Source organism: Rhamphochromis sp. 'chilingali' (assembly GCF_963969265.1).
Source record: "Rhamphochromis sp. 'chilingali' genome assembly, chromosome: 13".
Lineage (NCBI taxonomy): Eukaryota > Metazoa > Chordata > Actinopteri > Cichliformes > Cichlidae > Rhamphochromis > Rhamphochromis sp. 'chilingali'.
Window position 1 is genome coordinate 13,479,196 of NC_137940.1, and position 21,370 is coordinate 13,500,565.

Genomic DNA, 21,370 nt, shown 5'->3' on the forward strand with positions numbered 1-21,370 from the left:
GAGCTGGCCCTTCGGATCACCCTGTTCAGTCTCTTCCTGTCCCCAGCAGAGATGCTGCCACCCCAGCAGACCACACCATAAAAGATAGCAGAAGCCACCACAGAGTCATAGAAGGTCTTCAGGAGTGGGCCCTCCACCCCAAACGACCTGAGTCTCCGCAGCAGGTACAGCCTGCTCTGCCCTTTCCTGTAGAGGGCGTCTGAGTTATGAGTCCAGTCCAGTCTGTTGTTCAGATGAACACCAAGGTACCTGTAGCTGTCCACAGCCTCAATGTCCATACCCTGGATGTTCAGTGGTTGCAGTGGAGAATGCTTGTGCCTGCGGAAGTCTACCACCAGCTCCTTGGTTTTACTGGCGTTGATCTGGAGGTAGTTCAGCTGGCACCAGTCCACAAAGTCTTGAGTCAGTCCTTTGGCAAATTAAATAAAAGTGCACACAGTCGTGGGGGCTGGTCGAGTGTCAATCACATGATTTTTGAGTCATTAAGACAGCAGATAGCTGAAAAAAACTCTGAAAATTGCAGGTACTGCTATAGTTTAGTCAGACTTTTCTCCAAAGGTTCATTCTGTTCATCTGGACGTAGCGTTTTGTGGGAGAAACGTTTCGTCACTCATCCAAGTGACTTCTTCAGTCTCAGCTGACTGCAGGTTTCCCCAATCCCCAAAACAGTACATGTGCATAATGACTGAAACCAGCCCACTGAAGGAACAATGGGCTGGGAGGTCACCTTCATCATAATTATGCAAATTCTCATGACCATTGATCAACAACCACTGATCAATGACCATGAGTACCATTCACAGAGAGTTGGGGAATGGCTGCAATCACAGCACTGTAAGATGGTGAAAGATGTACCCTTAGGCCCCCTCCTCGATTCAGAGATGGTCTTTCCCTTTTCACGTAAATGGCCTCCTTGACTCTCCTGGACAGATGTACAGATGTGTACATCCTGGACAGCCTGCCTTTTGATTGTTTTCTTAAGGCAAAATAATGCATTCTGGGTAAACTTTGAGGGGTCGTGTTCAGTGGGATAGGTGTCTGAAAAAGGTTCATTTTTACCAACACATGATAGCAGCTGTTATCCATGAACCCTCATTAAGTTGCGAAGGCTCAAAAATAAAAATAAAACCTTCAAAGGCTCCAAACAGTAAAAAGATTTGGAGGTAAAAGTTTGCATGGCTTCATTAAATATGTTAAAGATAGTGTAGGTCAGGTGGGGAAGCTCTGGTTGATTTATCAATCTTTGAACTTCTCTGGCCGTGTCAGCGCACTGTGACCACACGTGTGTGTGTGTGTACTTGAATAAAGCTCATTTGATTTGGTGGACACACACAGCCCAGTTTGACGTTGCATGATCCTGACCACTAAAACCAGAAAAACCTCTGAAAATGTTAACATTTAATAAACCACCAGTTATAAAACTGAACAGTAGAGCTCAGATTTTCCACATCCAGCCTGTTTAGTGTCTCTCTCACAGAAAACTGTCTCCGCGCAGCAGGCCAGGCCACCTTACTTTGCCCGGTATGGCAGGCCGAGGCTGATGTCCGGACCGCAGCTCTCATCTGCCTTTGGTCACGATCACCTATGACTCAGAACGGTGAGGAGTCCCACGTGTACGCTGAACCGGGGAAGATTGGACGTTTCTCTTTGAAACCCCCTGCTGAGGTTAGCGTCTCTGCTTTTGTTGTAGAGCAGAGCTCAGAGTAAAGGTCGGACACATTTCTGATCAAACCCAGAACATTAAATCATTTCACTCACTCTTTCCTCAACTCCTTATTTCTGACGGACTCTCCGTTTGAGGTTTCACTCACAGATGTCGGTCATCGAGGCCGGGTTAAGTCCTACCACACTGTAACTCACTCAGATATAACCGTTCAGCTAAAGGCCTCCACGCTCCAGCTTCACTCTGGGTGTGAATGGGGTTAGTTTGGAGGCCATGACCTTTCCAGACAGAGGTCACCATTGTAGCCTCACCCTGACGAAATCCAGCATCTGAATTTCAGCTGTGAAAGCTGCTTAAAGGGCTTAACATCTGCTTTTTAAGTTAAACACACCCCAGAAAGGCCCAGACTGCTGATTTTCATCAGATTACTGTGAGGAAGCTGGACTTTCAGCTCAAATAAAAAAACAAGCTGCCCTGCCACGAAGCTCACAGAGTAATGTTACTCTCAGCCTCATTATAAAGTCCCCCTAATAAAGCCCCGAAGCACTAATTTATATATGAGAACAGGTGAATAATTTGGGATGGTGACTGGAGCTGACCGTGCAGGGGTCAGGGGTCACAGTCATTGAGCTCTGCTAACGATCACGCAGGAAAAAAGCTATAAAGCGAGAGCAGAGCTGTGAGGCAGCTTCCATCAAAAAGAAGAAGTCATGGGGGTGGGGAGTCAGTCAGTCATACCTCCGACTGGCAGATGCCCAAGAGCCCGATTTTAATTGGTACCTGGAAGTAGGAGCGCATACAAGAGCAGCTGTCTGTTCTTATTTGAGTATTTTTTCACTTCATACCTCAACAGCCCTCAAACAGCGGAGCACGTTTCACTTCTCCTGTGAAGGTCCAAAAACACTCTGCAGACCTCTGGCTGTAAAAGAAAAAAGCTGACTGACACTTAACACCATGTAGAGTTTAAAGCCCTCCTAACCTGACACGTGGAGCCATCCTGCACCTGGTTGGTCCCTGAACTTAACCCGAGGTCTTTACAGATCTACGTGATGGAGGGATCTCTGTTCTGGTTTTGTCCTCTGAGGAATAAATCCAGTTGACCAAATGTGTCACACTGACAGAGTCTGCACTGTGTGCTGGTAGAGTCTCGATCAGTCGGACTGTTTCAGGAAACTGAGATGTCTGAATAGCAGAGAGGATGCAGGTGAAAGACAAAATCGCGTGTAAAGACGGGGCATGACTTCATGAGAAAACACAGCGTATGTATGAAAGCACCAATAATGCTGCACGTTACTGAGACAGCAAACAGATAAACTGCAGCTGCACGTGGCCGACAGGGTGGCTGTGGAAGTTCTGCCTTGTTGATAATCACTGATCACTGTGGGGTTGGCTGGTATTCGCTCTTCTTCATAGTCAGTTTCAAGTTCCAACAGGTTTGGCTTCATTGAATCCAACATTACAGTTAGGACTAGCTTTGCAGCGTCTGAGTGTCGGCCTCATTCTGGGCCACAGTCCAAGCTTCTGGAGGTTTATTTAAAGTCATGAGCCAGTGGTCGCTCTGCTGTCTGCTGCTTCATGAATGTAAACGTGAACCAAGCTGCACATTTTCACTTTTCAGAACAGTTAATCAATAATAACCTATGGTTTTTCCCTGATTGTTGGGGTTCTCTCTGCATTACTCTAGGTCTTTACCCACAGAATAACGTACTTTGGTGCAACTGCTGTTGTGATTGAAATAAAACTGAATTGAACTGAAACTGCCAGCCAGAGTCGGCGAGAGCCTTTCCCGTCATCTGTCCATCCACGACTAACAACAATCACTCTCAGCGATGGTCATGTTCGAGATGGCGTTCGTCATTTTTACAGCAGTAGCCTGTGAACTGTGACAGATCCATACCTGGACGATTCCTCTGAAATCACCTCACTAATCTGTCTGAGATGAGCCTGTAGGTGTTTTCGCATCAGAAACTATGAAATGATTGTGTGAGGGACACACACTGTGCATAGATGTTCTGCAAACAGCAGGCATTTCAAATGGCTGCTGACAATTTGCAAACAGTGCACCAATACAGGGATTAGCGGGGATTATAATGGACAACTCTTCAGGATTAATAAGAAGACCTTGAATCCCCTCTGAGGAAACTGGACCTGGCGTCGATGTTATTTTAAATGTAACTTATGATTCATGAGACATCTTCTTGTTTCATGTGCTGCGCTCTGATTGCTGTTCTTCATCAATTTTAAAACTCTTTCCATCATTAAGCTGCAACGATGTGCTGCAGAGCTGCACGTGTCACAGAGCATAAAGCGACCTTTCGTCTGAAGGCGAGCAGCTGCTGGAGCACCTCATTGTCAAATTTGACATTTGGGGCTGATTTTGCTCTTAAAGGAGGAGGAAGACATTCTTTACGCTTTGCAGTCATCAGATCTTAGGTGTTTTTTTCACCTTAAAACAAAAATGAGTACTTAATAAAGTGGCAGCGGGCGAAGCCTCCCCATCCATCACGGTCCGGCGCTGCAGCCCAGACTCATTACTGTGTGAGATTGTCCCAGTGTAACGACCCTCTGTTGTTCTTTTTAATGGCTACCAAGGAAATTGAACTCTGCAATTATGCAAATGAAGATGAAAGTCTGAAAGTAAGTTGAGTTTCTGGCAGAGGAAAACATGCCGCCGTGCCTCGGCCCAGACGACTGAGCGCATTAAAGGATAAAAACTTCAAACCGCATTCTTAGTGTTTGTGTGGCTTCAGAAGAAAAAGGCCGCCACGTTACCGGCTCACTGATGTGCAGCTGTGGGCATGCTGGGACACTGGGTGATTAGTGTCAGTAAGTGATTTGTACTCAGCTAATTACTGATTGGTGGCACAGGTGAAATAACGTGAGCCAATCAGGCTTAAGCTTCAGTTTGAACTGTCTCCAGCTTCCTGCCTGAGCTTTCGGCTGTGCCGAGTTTGCTCTGCACAGAGCTCAGCTGTTTGTCAATAATAAGAACGATCATTTTTAGCTTTAACACAGCGGTTGCTTTGTGAAGCTTTCACTGATTTCTCATCCTGAATTTGTGCACTTGTCATGGCCTCGTATTTATATGTAAACAAGTACAACATAAATCAGGTAAAAACTGCTGATGGGAACTGTTCTCAGACTTAAATACATGGTTTTGTGTATATTTCTGAACCTGCATCCTGTCGGGGTCTCAGCAGGACAAACCTCCGACCTGCTGAGCCTCTCTGTCCGTTTCCTCCGTGCGCCATTAGCAGATGTCCCACACCTGGACCGAACAGGTCGACTCACCATAACCAACACTGGATCCAGCTTTTAGATACGGGATGGCAGTGATAGGTTTGTCTGAACTTTGTGTCTGTTTAAACTTCCTGGATGAATTAACAAACCTCCACGGGAGCTCTAATATCTAACTTTACTTATGTTAATTGAACACTAGAAATGATCGTAGGTCTGCTTATTATGGGCCTAAAGTCAGCTAAAAAGGCTCCCGTGCTGTGCATGCAGTGAGACTAAAGCTCTATGTGTACCTGGGTTTGTAGTATAAATGGATGATTTAGCTGTTAGAGAAATAAATAAAACACTGTTTTCATTTATGGAAGTGAACCTCAGCTCTGTGAAACACCTACACCTCAGCAACTCCTTTATGTGAAGACTGGGATATTAAATTTCAGGGCCCTCGTCTCTGCTCGCTTTTTTCAGAATGGGGGTGTAATCACTGACAAAAAGCAGGAAGTGGGTTGGTGGGATTAATACACTCACAGAGGGAGCAGGAGGAAGAATAATGCCAGATAGTTTCCAGTGACAAAAGGAAAACCCTGAGATCCTTTCACTCGCTCTGCGTTTCACTGCAGTTTCCTGGAGGAGAAGCTTTTGTACAAACATATGGCCGTAATTATTGTGCTCTTCAGGCTGAAACAATGTGCCCTGCCCTCCTGTTATAAAATACCCTCAGGTTTTCACAGCCAGACTGGCAGCTCTGCGGATCCATGATTCAACTTGTTGCAGGAGTCGTCACACAGGAAACAAACTACTACCTTCACGCTCAGTGAAGTGACTCATGTTCAGCTCCTCGTAGCATGGATGAGTAAGAACATAAGAGCAAAAGGCTTAATTTATAATAAAACTGAACTAGACAGAGCAGGCTGGAGGAGGGTTCCACTTTATGCAGGAAGTCAGACTATAAGAATAAACCATTTTTAGAAACGTATCACTTTTCAAAGCAAAACGAGGCCTGAAAAAGAGAAAAGTGTGACGTATTTCAAGGATGAGGCCTCATGTAGTTTTTTTCTTTCCTTGAACAGATGAGTCAGATTTAATTTTTAATTTAATTTTTAATTTTGAATGAGTCTGAGACGGTCATGATCAGTTCAGGAGGAGATAATCTCCATGTGAGGACACTTTGTTCCTCTCACGCTCCCTCTGCCCAGTATATCTGGATTTTTTTCCAGAGGCCTGTGGCAGTTCTATGAATCCAGATTCAGTGATAAGACCCGCCAGCTTCCTTGTGTCTGATGGTGTGGAGGAAGTCATCTGGTTTCAGGAACTGTTTACTCTGACATGCAGCTGAAACCTTTAACTGAGTTTTCTACAAAATGCCCTCAAAGTGGATCTCTTATTTCTTTCTATGACTTTTCCAAAGCAGCTTTGCATGATTAATAGTTCAAAATAATCCTTCTTTGTGCCCCACAGCTCCTCCTCATTATTAATAAAGCTCTTTCAGCTCTGATTGGCTGCCCCCTGCTAACAGAAGTTTTAAACAGCAGGTAGGTGACGAGACCACATTAGAGAAACCTGCTCTATGTGACATCATCCAGAGCTTGGAGTGATAAAATGAGTGTTTGTATTACAGCACATCATCAGAAACATGTTAACGTCAGCATGAACCACTGGGACTCAGAGTTTTTTACATGAATGCAAATTATTCCGATTTTAAATCGGCGTGTTGAAAGGTTGCCCAGTTTGAGTTTTAAGAAGTGTTTGTGTCAGTTTAACTAAGCAAACGTTGTTGATCAATTGATTTTTTTTTTTGCTTTATACTGTGTTGCCAGGAAGTTTACACCTGATAAAATGCGAGGAAATTTAAGATGAAATGAAAAGATTATGCTAAAAATAAAAACCGAGACACAGCAAAGTCGAGAAAAAATAACAAAGATCTTAAAGATTGCTGAAAAAATGTACCAGCATGCACAACTGTGTTGAACTTAGACACTGCAGATAAGATGCACATCAGGCCTCTGTGCTAAAAGTGCTGAACAGAGGCGGCGACCATTAAAGACAGGAAGCTGTCTTTGACCCCATCCAGCTCGCACTGACTGACGGGGCGGGACCAGGATGCAGATGCTGCTCTGTTTGAGCCCTGAGCCATAGGGGTGATGTGGAAATGTAAGCCATGCATTTGTTTGTGCCCCAAAATGAGGTCTGAGGGGGAAGCGCTGAGCTCACTGAACGGACAGTTTGCCATTTCCTGTGCAATGGGGCCGTTTGCTTTCAGAGCAGATCATCTCTCACATTCCTTTAAGTGATTTTCGCTCAAGTTCTGCTAGGATTTTGAATCCACATGGAATTAAATTGTACCTGAGGTGTTCTTACTGATCAAAGAGCTGAGAACTTGTGGTCCTCCTCATGCATTTGCCCTTCTCCCTGACCTGCGCTTCTGTGAAGGATGACATGTATTCCTTCATTTCCTTTGCCTGTAAATTTCAACCAAAAGCACTCCGTGTGTTTTTTAAACCTTAGTCTGTTAGAAATAAGACAGCTTAAATCATCAGCCCAGAATGCACTGCAGATCCAGCGTGCACGCTATCCTTCGCAGGTCAAAATGTATGTTAAACATTTACAGTTTATGGCATCCTAAGGCCCACACAGTGGTCCGTTTATCCAGTGTTTGATAAAACAGAGCACCAGCGCCACTGCAGCCCTCTGAGCAGTGTGTATGAACGCGTGCTGATGAAACAAATCATCCTGATTTGTGAGGTTCATTACAGGCCGGCTCAAAGCTCATTAGATTCAAATGGATTTCATAATGTTTTCCAGTTTCCCAGCGAAGGTCGAATCCATCTTCGTCTCCCTGCTTTGGTCCTTTTTATTTCACCACTAGATGAAGAAGCATTAGATTCCTCCTGTGACTTTTAATGTTCCCAAACTGTGTTCAATACTCTAATATGCAGTAATATCAATATGCAGGTGCAGACTGGCACAGAGCAGACTACAGTCGTACGTAAACTCCTTCAACAAGACGTGTTTATTAATCACTCTTTAATAACTAATTTTTAATAGAATACCTGGCCTACTAGTTTCTCCAAAAAAATGCTAAAATTCAAATCCTATTAGAGGACATGCTTGAACCTAAATCTGCATGATCAGGGAATTCCTGTTTTATGCTCAAAATTCCTCTTTAAAAAACACGTTACTCTACGTCCCCATGCACGTGGTTTAAATTTGTATATCTATTTGTATTTGACTGTCTCTAAGTGCTGCTGTACAAATGGTAAATATAAGACTTATCTTGTTTTATCTTATACTAAAAAATTATATTATATATTTATTTGATAAGATTGCTTTAACCTTGAAATATTCAAACTGGACTAAATGAACATGTAAATGTTTAGATTTGACTGACATGAGGCTGAATCAAACAGCTTTGTCTGAGAACACAACGCTTTGCTTTGATGTGAAGATAAAAAATAATAATATATATAAAGACATTATGCATGTGTATAGTGAGATGTTCAAGGGCCTTTTAATAATAAAGGAGAAATTAAATAGAAAAAACAAACACAGGCACATGACGGGAAATCAGATTCAGGCTTCTCCTTAAAACTTATCATAGAAACTAAAGCAGTGAAACGGGCACGTCTGCTTTCACCTCAGCTGAGCAGGTAACACTTTATAATACTGCTCCGACTAAGGGCTTAATTCTCCTGTAATTTATGTAATTATATTTACTTACAAATAGTTAAAGGTAAGACCAGGGGCGATTCTAGGATCAGAGCTTTGGGGGTGCTGAGCACCCAGAGAGCTGCCCATCCAGGCAAGGTAAACTTTCCTCATCACGATGAGACTTCTTCCCTGTCTCTGTCAGTCCCTGCATCCTTAAATGTCTCCCGTTGTCCCGAGTTCCCTCTGACTGTCCCCTTGGTGCATTTAAACCCCTGGTCCTCCCTGTCCTCGTCCTCTGTTGTCTTCATCTCCATTATCAGTCATCACAATTTTACCATCTCTGTGCAAGTCTGCAAATTTCTTTATTAAATCATAAGATTCTTAAATTCATCAAGTCTCTCTGTGCCTGGGTCCTCGTCACAAAACATGACATCACTGTTTTGTACATTTTAACACAATTTAATCCCCACATTTGTGAAAGAAAAGCAAAACACTTTTTTGGAAAGTCTGTAACAAAACCATCAAATCTGATCAAGGTTATTTAAATGCTGCAAAAGAAGAATGGATTGGAATTTTTAAAAAATACATATACTAATAATTGATGGCATTCATATAGCAGGGCCCTCAAAGCACTTTACAATTCTGGTGGAGGCAGGTACACTTGGTGACAGAAGCGAGGCTGCCATATCGCGCCATCGGCCCCTCTGGCCATCACCAGTAGGCGGCAGGTGAAGTGTCTTGCCCAAGGACACAACGACCGAGACTGTCCGAGCCGGGGCTCGAATCGACAACCTTCCGGTTACAAGACGAACTGCCAACTCTTTGAGCCACGATCGCAGTTTCCTAACCTTAATTACTGCGGGATAATAATGAATGATGCTCACTGTGAGTAAAAAGTAAGCTGGGTGCATTTTTTGGACAGAGATTCACTTTTAAAGTGTATTATAATACAATAGAGATACATAAAAATACACTCCAAAAATAGAAGAGTCCTTGAAATGTACAAAATATTATTAAAAAATGTAAAAAAACTGAGACACCTTAGCCTCTGGTACAATGTATACAATGTATGAAAAGATCTTTACTGCAGATACTAATATGGCTCTGCAGATTTTTTCTTGTCTTTTATCCTCTGTCGCCTCAGCTTGAGGTTGGCAAATCTGTCTATCACATTTTGGTGTTCAAGTCTCTCAAGCATCTCTTTCTCAACTGACATCACAGCCAGGTGCTGGAGTCTGCTTTGACCCATGGTCCTTCTCAGCCAGGTATGGAGCTGACTCAAGACACTAAAAGACCTCTCACAGCTCCAGCTGCTAACTGGGTTTGTTAGGACAACCTGAATAACAGTTTTCAGTTTGGGGAAGATCTGATTATCCAGAAGATTGTACAATGTTAACATATCTGGGATGGCACCAGCCTCACTCTTGAGCTTCAAAAAGTCTCTGGCAACCGTGACTTCCTCTGACTTAAGCTCAATATGGTAATGCAGTGCCAGGGCTGACAACCCAGTTTGTTTTGCAGACTGTGTATAGCAGCTTTAATCCGGTTGTTCAGTCTGACGTCACTAGCCGTGTCTGGGTCTAAACTCCGCTGCAGGTCCATATATCAAACGATCACTATGGCATTACTGAGAGTTGAAAAACTGTCTAAAGTCTTTCATCTTTAATAAAATGATCAGCGTTCTACTCTACCAGGTGTAACAATTGAGTTTAACATCCAGGCATCCATGAAAACGGAATTTATGACATTTAACGGAGTTAGAAGTTAGCAGGGAGTTAGCTCGCTAGCTTCTATCTAAATACAATATAGCATGTCCTGACTGCGGGGTTTTGGAAACAAATTCAAACGTACAGCTCTGTTATCACTTCCAGCATAAATGAAGACAGAAAACTAAACAGCAGTGACGTTTGTAGGGTTACTGAAGTTGGGCTAGCTTGTAGCTTTTCCAACTATTTATTTATAAGTGACTTATGTATGTATGTATGTATATATATGTATATATTGTACTATTCTTAGTTAGCGTATTGTCTGTCTTGTCTTAATGTTGGTTTAAAATGGAGCACTGTAACAAAAAATAATTTCCCCCAGGGATCAATAAAGTATTCTGATTCTGATTCTGATTCTGATATAAAGATGTGCTACGTGACAGCTAACGACACAGCTATGTTAGCATAATATAAACAAGCTAACTTTTTTTCCACTCTATAAAAGTTAACGTGAGTGTTCTCGGTGGTCAGGAACAAATGTAATCGCATGGCAGGATGCTGTAAAAGGACCAAACTTCAGCCAGGAGAACAACTGAGATAATCCATCCACAATACGAGGTTAGTCATTCATATACTGCTGCATGGGCTGGGCTGTAGTTACATCCTAAGGTTTTAAAAACTGAGCTTAAATAAATGATTAGCGGTAATAAAAGCCGAGGGAGGTCAACAGGGATCACTGACTGTTTTAGGAGCTTTTTGAGATCAAATAGAAGAAAATACATAACATTAAACATGTTAACAACACAAAAGCCATATTAAACGCAGACTACTTTAGACCCGGAAGTAGGATTCGTCGCGTCATCATTAAAAAACCGGATAGTTTAATAGTTGTGTTTTTTTCTTTGCCAGTTTAACAGTTTCTGTTGTGCCTGTTAGTACTCCCTGTCTGTTTTCTTACCTGGTTCTTCCTGACCTTGTACTTTCTCCTCATGTTCTCCTCTTTCCTCTCTCCCTCTTTGGACTGACAATCATACACAAATTGATTGTATTCAATTAGATTAAAAAATACTATTAAGATCACTAATAAAAAAGAAGTCCTCTCTCAGTTTACTTTTAACCAAAAGGCAAATAAACAAACCACATGTACATCTAATAAAGGATATAAATATTGAAACACTGATCCAACATTATCCTTTATTGATGAATCATTTGATTTTACACTTTTACCTGAATGTGGCTCCTTTTTTTGAAAAAACTACCTCATATCCATTATGAACCTGGCTGTCTCTCTGTACACAAACAAACACACACACACAACAGGAGTTATAAGGTTAATGGGCATCCAGTCAGTTAGCTAGTTAGTACCTTGGGTTCAATATCGGCACATATGACAAAATAACCAGTTTCTCTCATTACATTTAAAACAGGATGGTGGTAACAACAGTAGGCTGCGGACAATGTTACGTTTTACATTTTAAATAGGCTGCATACATTTAAATAGGAGCAACAGGACGGTCAAATGTTGCTGATTTTACTACAAAGCACGACGGATTGTAGGGTAGCAAACATAGTCGGAAAACACGTTTTCAACACTGCAGGTTACCTGGTGTAATATTTTTCAGCTAAAAAGAAACATGGCCTGACTCCTACCTAACTATATAAAGAGTAACTGAAGGTTAAAGGCAGCTAACATGTCCTGTTTTAAGCCAGGCACTTACACCTCTGCTCCGCTGCGTCTCAGCCACCATCGCTCTGGCAGCAACGGCGCTAGAGCCAGAGCAGGGGAGAGCTGGAACAAACCACTTTGGGAGGGGGGAGGGGTTATCTATACTTTTGTTGTTAAAATGTTCCATCTCAATTACGTACTGTATGCTTTTTATATTTTTAGTAGTGTGTCCCACAAACAGCAAATATTGTCAAAAAAAAGTAAGGAATCTTTGGGGGTGCTTTGATTCATTTTGGGGGTGCTGAAGCACCCTCAAAAATGGGCTAAAATCGCCCCTGGGTAAGACCATTTAAATAAGGAGGTAATAAGTCAGGTTTTAAGTAAGTAAGTTTTAGCGCTTGCGTAACAATATTTCCCAGTTTTACATTATAAGCACGCTTTTACAGGAAAAGAGACATTTGGACTGTGATTATAAAAATAAAGATGTCCCAAAATGTCCACATTTCCAGGCAGCATAAATATTCTCGGTGGAGAGATCAGCGATCTGTGAGGTGTCCTAAAAAAGTCAAGTCAAACCCTGAAGCAGTGCATCTAAAATGTGCCGGTCACAAAATAGACGTGAGCACCAGAAAAAAATGATGGTGCAGAAAGCCTGGCTAAATTACAAAACACCTTGCCTCTCTTTTGAATTCCAAGCTGTGACGTTGGCGTTTGTAATCTGATCAACTGTCACCATGTGAGTGGAGATAACACCCCTCATACCTGTCACCGTCCAGTGAAAGCTCCAGCGCCAGCCTACCTGGAGACTCGGGACCAAACCATCAGCGCGTCCGGGAGTGCTGTTTTCCTAAACCCACATGAGTGTGAGATCGTGTGAGATACTGGTATTCATAACTTTCTGCCACAATAAGGCATCTTTTGTCTTGCCCTGTTGTGTGTTCAGATTTGTTTAGACAACTGAAACCGAATGGTTGGTGTGAAGGTGTGAAGATATTCTATTTGAAATAGCTTATTTTTGTGGAGGAACCGGAGGTAGAAGGGAGAACTTTTCATACCTCTGATCTTGGAAAAAGGAGTTTGTTCCTTCCAGATTCCTATGATTGGATGAACTGTCAGAGACGCAGTGAGGATGGTGTGGGCATCCTCATTATTTTCCAGATTCCTTGGACACATCAGACTCTTTGTACTCCTCTGAATAAAGGGAGCTTCACTTTTAAAGCAGTTGTGTGATTCATGGTTTTAGGTCATTTGTGAGTTACTTTTAGCTTTTTGTGTCCTGATGGGGTTGATCTTTCTGCCAGCACGCCTTGTACACACCATCAATCAGAGGCTTGGACCACATGGACATGATGAACCACAGGAAAACATTAGCATAGGTAGATATGGCGATTCCAGAGATGCTGAAGAGTTATGCTACAATGCTGATGTATGGAAACATGGATTAGGTTCAGAAGGATATTGTGGGTCATGATTTTGAAAGACAAACTTTAAAGTGTAAGACAACACTGGCAGTGACATCCTTAACTTTTGATGTATGTCTTCATCAGATTTGAGTTTTAGGCCTCTACATCATCACGGGGATGTCTTCATCCTAACCCCCTTAAATGATTTCGTTTGTATAAACAAATTGTGAGCAATACATTGGACAAAATGCTGAATGTAGCAAAAATGGAAAAAATCTTTTGATTTTTTTTGCATGATCATCGTCATCATCATCAGGTTTGGTCCAAGTCCATCTTTTCAGAACATGTTCAGCTGCTGCTGCTGTGACTCATTTATGCAGAAAGTGTAAACAGTTTAAAACCACTGTCTTTCCCTAAGGCTAACCTGGTTTAGAGTCTGAAGTTTCCCAGGAAGTCAAAGAGAAAGTAAAAAAAGGAATTATAACTGCACCATATGCCTCCAACCTCCCAACAGACACTGTAGGTCTGTTACTCAGGTCCGTTATTTCTCGCTGCAGCTGGCGCATGAATTGAATCTGATTAAAAAGCATTGTCTTTCAGAACACCTTATAATAAAAGATGCTGTTAAACTGGAAGAATAAAAGACAAAACACACATGTGAGCTTTGTAGAGTTGGACATGAATGTGGGCTTCAGGTAGTGATTGTTGGTTTTATATGTTTAACTTTTTGATCAGGTCTTCCCTGTAAAAGGTTATGGGTGTAGCAGTTTAATGACTCATGCCTCCACGGATAAGTGCTCTCAGTCTCTGAGCCACCCACCATCACCTACCACTCCTCCACACATCGTTGCAATGACTGAAGGCGATTATTGGGACAACTCTGCGCTGCTGATATTCAGCCTCAGAGAAATGATTAGGGGGTATTTGGGCTGCCAACTCTCTGAAAAAGCTTGTTGGCCTGAAACAATCCAGCGTTTTACTGGTTTTACGTTTTGTCAAGACAAGTTAGGACAAGAGTGAGACGCCTCTCCGCAGCCTCCCCTCGGCTGTTGTGTCAATATGCTTTCTCTGTTGTACTCTTTGTGCTCGAGCTTCAGGGAAGTGATTGGTCTATTTACAAAATAGCTTGGAGTGTACATTTCATGTCTTGTCGTGTGATACAGGCAGCTGTTGTCTCTCCCTAAAGGCTTTTCTTACATGACTTTTATTCTTCTCTTTTCTGTCTTTTTTACAGATGTGAAAATGTTCAAAAAGGGGATTATGATGGCAGCTTCAGGAGCAATCCTTCTTGTTTTTGCCTCAGTCCTCACATGTGTGACAAGATCTGAAGGTAGTTATAGACTTGGAAAAGGCAGTTCTCCTCTGCTGTTTACACACCACCTCTACAACGCTGCCATCAACGAGAACTCAGCCCCGCGGATGTACGTTGAGACGCAGGTGAAGATGGGCATTGAAGTGACAGATCCGCTGTGGGACATCAAGTACAACATCGTCTCAGGTGACGATGACAGCTTCTTCAAAGCAGAGGCAGTCAAAGTCGGAAATTTCTGCTTTCTCAGGATCAAGACGCGCAGCAGCAACTCGGCTCTCCTCAACAGGGAGGTCAGAGACTCGTACACTCTCACTGTGGAGGCAAAGGAAAGCACTTTTGGCTTCGAGGCAATGACGAAGGTCTTCGTCCAGGTGCTTGACACCAACGACTTAAAGCCTCTCTTCTACCCGGCATCGTACAATGTGGCCATCAGGGAGGACGCTCCTCTAAAGTCAAGTGTCACCAAAGTCAGCGCTACAGACGCCGACATTGGGAGCAATGCTGAGTTTTATTATTCATTCACCAGCAGAGCTCATCCGTTTGTTGTTGACCCTTTCACGGGCACGGTGAGCCTCATCAAGAGGCTCAATCACACTCGCGCACAGCGCTACGACCTCACCGTATTAGCAGAGGACAGGACAAAAAAGATATCCGGTGTTCAGAAATTTGGGAATGTCGCCAGGGTCACTGTAAACATACAAAAGATGACCATGGCATCTCCAGTTATCACACCGCCCCCTGAAGCTACAGTGTCTGCAGATGGAAAAATAGATATCAATGTCCATGTGGAGGAAGGAGTTAAGCCAGTGGAATCCCTCAATATCATTGGAGGGGATCCCCACAAGTGGTTTGAGGTAATCCCCTCAGGTGTGCAGGGCAGTGACTTCCAAGTGATCTCTACAAAGAGGATTATCTGGTCTCAGGCTCGTTTTGGGTTGAATCTTTCACTGCAAGCTAAAGACAGGAGCTTGCCAAGTTTCCTCTCTCCAATCACACAAATCCACATTCCAGCCTATCATTACAGCCCACTGGCATTTTTGGAGGACACCTACATTGTGACTCTGAGTGAGTTTTCACCCCCACAGACTCATGTACTTAAGGTTTCTGTCACCTCAGTTCCCTTTAACGTTACCTTTAGTATCAAGAACAATCCAGACACCTCTAACTTTAAGATCAATCCTAAAACTGGGATTATCATAACTACAGGGAAATTTGATTATGAGAGGAAAGATCGATATGAGTTTGATGTAATGGCCAATCACGGTGAAGCTGAAACTCACATCGTGGTGGAGATAACGGATGAAAACGACAACAGCCCAGAGTTCACACAGACATCCTATCAGGCCACGCTGGATGAAAACAGCCCTGTTGGCAGCAGCGTGTTGAAAGTAGCAGCTTCAGACAAAGACAAAGGCAAAAACGGCTTTGTGACTTACGCGATTGCAAATTCAGGCCCTTTGCCTTTTACAATAGATCCATTCACGGGCATCATCTCTACCTCCGAACACTTGGACTATGAACTGATGAAACGGCGGTATCACCTGAGAGTTTGGGCGTCGGACAGCGGCGGCCCCTTCAGTCAGGTCAGCGAAAGCCCTGTGACAATAACTCTGAACAACATCAACGATAACATCCCTCTGTTCGAGCAGGTGGGCTGCAATGTTACTGTACCTCTGGATTTACCTGTGGGACACGAAGTCGCAAAGCTGTCAGCTATTGATTTAGATGAGCTGCAGCAGCTGAGGTATGTCATCGAGTCAGGGAACGAGCTCCAAGTGTTCGGGATCAACTCTGTGACTGGAGTCATTGCCCTGAAACAACCTATCCCTCTGCTGCAGGGTTCATTCACTCTGAGAGTTGTAGCCACCGATGGGAAGCATCACTCTGAAGCATCGGTTGTCAGGATAACCATTACTAACCGAGGTGAAGATCGAACGCTGCACTGCAAGGAAACTGGCATTGCCAAACAGGTCACTGATAAACTAATCAAGTCAATCAAACCCATTTTAATCAATCAGGAGGAGGACACATTCTCAGATATCCACATCACCAATCGACATTCTCCCAAGTTTGATACAAGCATTCCCAGTTCGATTGATCTCGTCGAGAACCATCCATTAAATTCAACCATTGTTCAGTTCAAAGCAACAGACAACGACTCTGGGTTTAATAGTAAGCTTGTGTACGCCATCTCGAGTGGGAATGAAGATGGCTGTTTCTCCATTGATACGTTCTCTGGTGATCTTCGGCTAGTTTGTCCACTTGACAGAGAGAGAAAGGGGTTCTACATTTTGAACATCACTGTTTATGACTTGGGAATACCGCAAACTTCTGCGTGGAAATTCATTGCCGTTAACATCATGGATGTCAATGACAATCCTCCTGTTTTCGATCAGCCCAGGTACGTGATCCACGTGCCTGAAAACAAAGAGGTGAATTCGGTTATTTTTACATGTCGCACAGCAGACCTGGACTCAGATATGAGTGGTAAAGTCCAGTATTCCCTCCTGACAATGACCGACATGTTCAGGATGGATGAATTCACCGGAGAGCTGACTGTGACGGGTAGACTGGATCGAGAAAGCTCACCCAAGCATGATCTCCTGATTGAAGCAAGAGACCAGGCTACAGTCGGCCCTCAGCTGTTCTCCACTGTCAACCTGGTGGTGATTTTGCAGGATATAAATGACAACCCACCCAAATTTGTGCCCAAAGTGCATAAAATAAAAGTTCCAGAAGATGTTCCTGTGGGCACGCTGCTTGTCTGGGTGGACAGCATGGACTTGGATCTGGGCAGTGGAGGCCTTGTCACCTATAACCTCAAAAACACAGAGAGCGGGATCTTCCATCTCGACTCCTCCACCGGCGCCCTCACCCTCGAGAGAGAGCTGGACTTTGAGAGGCGGCCATCTTACAATCTCACAGTCTGGGCAGTCGACCACGGCCTCCCTCGCTCCTTGTCATCGTCATGCTTCGTGGAGATCGAGGTTCTGGATGTCAATGAGAACCTCCACCGGCCGGTGTTCTCAGAGTTCGTCTATGAAGCTCTGGTAAAGGAGGACTCAGCTGTAGGGACATCTGTGGTAACTCTCACGGCTTCAGACAAAGACCTGGGCAGAGACGGGGTTGTCAGGTACCACATCCATGATGGTTCTGGCTTAGGAGTGTTCACCATTGATGAGGAAGCAGGTAACTAACACTTGGTGATTCAATTTTTGTTGTTGTGATGTTTTTATCTAAAAAGTAGAAAAGCAATGTTAGCAATTTTTAGTCAGATGTGAAGCCTGATCTCGCTCTCATAGTTTAGCTTAGCAGAAAGACTGGGAAAAGGCCTTTGTCCTCTCCAAAGGTTGCACCATTAAATCTCACCTGGTAACACACTAGGTTTCCATATAGAAACAAAGTTTAGGAGCTAAGAACCAATCTGACTGAAAGCCAAAGCTAACCACCTGCTAAATAAAGCACTGTTTAGCAGAGTGTGTCTTCAGTGAAGGGTAAAGATTATAGACTAGTTCTCAGTAGAAAGGTCAAAGGTCAGAACCGTTGTGCTCTGTAAACAGTAATTAGCACTGCAGCATAAATTAAACGGCACAAGTGTTGCATGGTAACATTTGTCTTTTCCACCTCTCTGACACGCCTCGTGCTGCATTGAACTTTACAGCTGTATGCTCATGTGCTCACTCTGATAGAACGGGACGTGTACTTGCTTGAAGAAGCAGTTCTTCGTCTGGGGTTGTTAAAGTAGTTTGTATATTTTTCCATCAGCATATCCTTTGCAGAGGATACCCTGCGACCTTGCAGCGTATCACAATGTATTCCATTGGCCTGCTGCTGTACTTAAGACTCAAATAAAATCAGACTGAATGGTGTTCACTGTGACAAAAGAGTTATGCTGAAATATGTCTTTGTCTCCACGTTGCTGCTTCATTATCTCTCACTTGGGGCATCAACATTTAAACAGCCTCTTCAGACCACTGTGCAGAGGAGTACATTTCCATTGTGTTCAGGCCTCTGTGCGGGCCTCTTTTCTAGCGTATTAAGCTAACACAAATATGTCACACATTTTGCTGAACAGGGAATAACTTAAAATTTCACAACCCACGTCTGGGCTCCTTTCCAGATTTTTTTTGAATGCAAAGAGACACCTTAAGCTCAGTGACGGCGCAAGTGGCTGCTAGTTCCTCCCGGGCTGTACAGTGATTAAGCATGAACAGATTAGATGGATAAGTGATTCATTCCTGAGGCAGGGCAGCATGTTTGAAACATGTGAATACCAGTGTAGACAACAATGATTTAACTGTACCGTTGGTGTGTTTAGGTGTGATTCGTATGACAGAGATGCTGGACCGCGAGACGGCGCCTCATTACTGGCTCTCCGTCTACGCCACCGATCTGGGGACTGAGCCTCTGATCACCTGGACTCACGTCTTCATCGAGGTCCTGGACATTAATGACAATGCTCCCGAACTTTCCCAGCCAATGTATTTTGCATCTGTCCCAGAGAACGTGGACACGGTCGAATCCGTCATCAAGGTGTCGGCCACAGATGTGGACACGTCCTCTGAGGGGAAGCTTTCCTTCCAGATGCTGGAATCTCACCGATTGCACTTTGACATCGATCCTAACACAGGTGAATACTCTTCAATGAAAAATATAATCAAAGGAGACCTTGATGAATTTCAACATGTCACAGAAAGTTTTCCTGGCTCAGAAAGGTAAAACAAGGTGATATCATGTGAGTTATCTCAGTCGCAAACTGAGGCACAACATTTTAACACCAAGTTTTGAATGGCAAGCTAACCTGGAGAATTTCTTATCCATCCAGACCTTTTATTTAACTTGTCCAATTCAAGGCTGCAGCGTCACAGGGCGAGCGGCAGAATACAGTCTGGACACTTTGCTAGTCTGTCCCACAGAGAGACACACACACACCTACAGTCAATTTAACCTCAACAGTTTATTTAACGTCAGGGGTGTCCAACTTGAGAGCTACTGTCCTGCAGCTTTTAGATGCATTCCTACTCCACCACTGCTGAATAAAATGGTTGGATTACCTCTTCAGTATGCCATCAATTTTGGCAAAGGCCTGATAACAAGCCATTCATGTGATTCAGGTGTGTCGGAACAAAGACTGGAGTTGGACACCCCTGGTGTATGTCTTTGGACTGTGAGAGGAAGCGTGAGTACATGGAGAAAGGCCAAACTGCCCCCAGCTGTACAAAGAGTGTTTAACCTTAATTATGAGTACTCACCAATAAAAACATGGTCAGTACTCTGAACTCTGTCCTTAAAGTTCCTAAACCTTCATAAGATTGAAAAAATAATTTCCAGACAGGTAGCACTTATTCCATCCAACAGGTAGACATTGTGTTTTTAATTGCAGCTATAATTATTTTGTTATTGAATTTATTATTAGAATATAGTACAAAAGTACAATTTTCCAGTTTTCCAGCTTTGGCTCACGTCTCCTCCCTCCCACTTAAACATTTCTCACCCCTGAATCATGGTATTGAAGCATTCAGTGAGCAGCATATGTGCAGGCAAAAATACAGGAACTCTGGGATGTAATTGGATCAAGTTGCTCAGCGTCATTCTGGCATTTCACGAGCAGCTCGAGCAGAAAAAGAGACTTCATGCTCTCATTGCAATTGATTTACATCTTGATTCAAACTCCCTTTGTGTGTGCAGGACATCTGGCAGGCCTCTGTTGCAGAGTGTTTTGGTATATCTGTACGTGTTACATTTTGATTCATGGGTGAAAAGCTAACAAGCATATGCATGCTTGCAAATGCAGTGTTGCAAGCATGAGTGCAGTATGTGCTGCGGAAGCTAGGTCTGTCTATACCTATACAACAGGGAGCTCCCTGAGAGTCACTCACAGAGTCAGTCACGTGCGACCTGAAATAAAAACTGAGTTAGCATGACGGGAACAATGAGGAAGCCTAAACATCTCTGCCTTCCTCGCTGACAGTTGAAGCTGAATCACCTGGCGAGGACTTTGAAGTTAAAGCTATTGAGCGCAGCATTAGCTGTGATGCTACCAGCCGCTACCAGCCCTGTCCTCGTCCTCTAACATGCTATTTGTCCACGCCCCGAGGCCAGTGTACCGAGGGATTACAGAGATGTCGCTCAGAGACGGGGCAAAGGTTTGCTGCCAGCTGGAGTGTGTCACATTCAAACAAGTATTTTTCTATAAATGCAGGTGTATTTGGTATCCATTTACTCATGCATAGAAGCACAGGATGAATAGTGTTTTGCTGAAAAGGGGTTATTAAATCTCTGTGAACCTTTTTGTATTCTGAGGCTGCAGGCTGAGGACAGCTGACTGACACTGACCCAAATTCTTGCAGAACTGACCGAAGTTTTATTTTTTTTATCCCTGTGCTGCAAACTAAAAATAATTAAAGTAAAAAAACTCCTAAAACCTGAAGTTCCTCTAACATCTAGCAGAGGCTCCAGCAGTGATAATAAACGTGCAAAAATAAACGTGCATTATTAGGGCTGTGGTCTCTTTGACTGACGGGTGGCTGGTGACCAGTGTTGCCAACTCCTCAGTAAGGAAAATCGCTATTGGCTGTCCTAAAAGTCGCTAGAAGTTGCCAAATGACGTCATCGCCTAATTTGCATAATTGGTCATGCTAATGTAATTGTAACCTACGGTGTTTTAGAGAGAAATAACATCGTGGAAGAGACAAAGTGAGTAAAAAACGTCCTAAATGCAGTTAGAATTTATTTAGA

The 21,370-nt window shown here is 43.4% G+C and overlaps 1 protein-coding gene across 2 annotated transcripts in view; it reads left to right on the plus strand.

The window, feature by feature from the left end:
* The window catches only part of fat2 (FAT atypical cadherin 2), a 101,466-nt gene that overhangs the window by 2,768 nt on the left and 77,328 nt on the right, over positions 1-21,370 (plus strand). Inside the window, exons 2-4 of one of the 2 annotated variants that reach the window (XM_080901632.1) lie at positions 10,783-10,869; positions 14,555-17,821; positions 18,951-19,262. In XM_080901632.1, the coding sequence (XP_080757758.1) occupies positions 14,563-17,821; positions 18,951-19,262 (3,571 nt within the window). In that variant the 5' untranslated portion in view covers positions 10,783-10,869; positions 14,555-14,562. The remainder of the gene's footprint in view (positions 1-10,782; positions 10,870-14,554; positions 17,822-18,950; positions 19,263-21,370) is intronic. The other variant, XM_080901631.1, reaches the window with a different exon arrangement.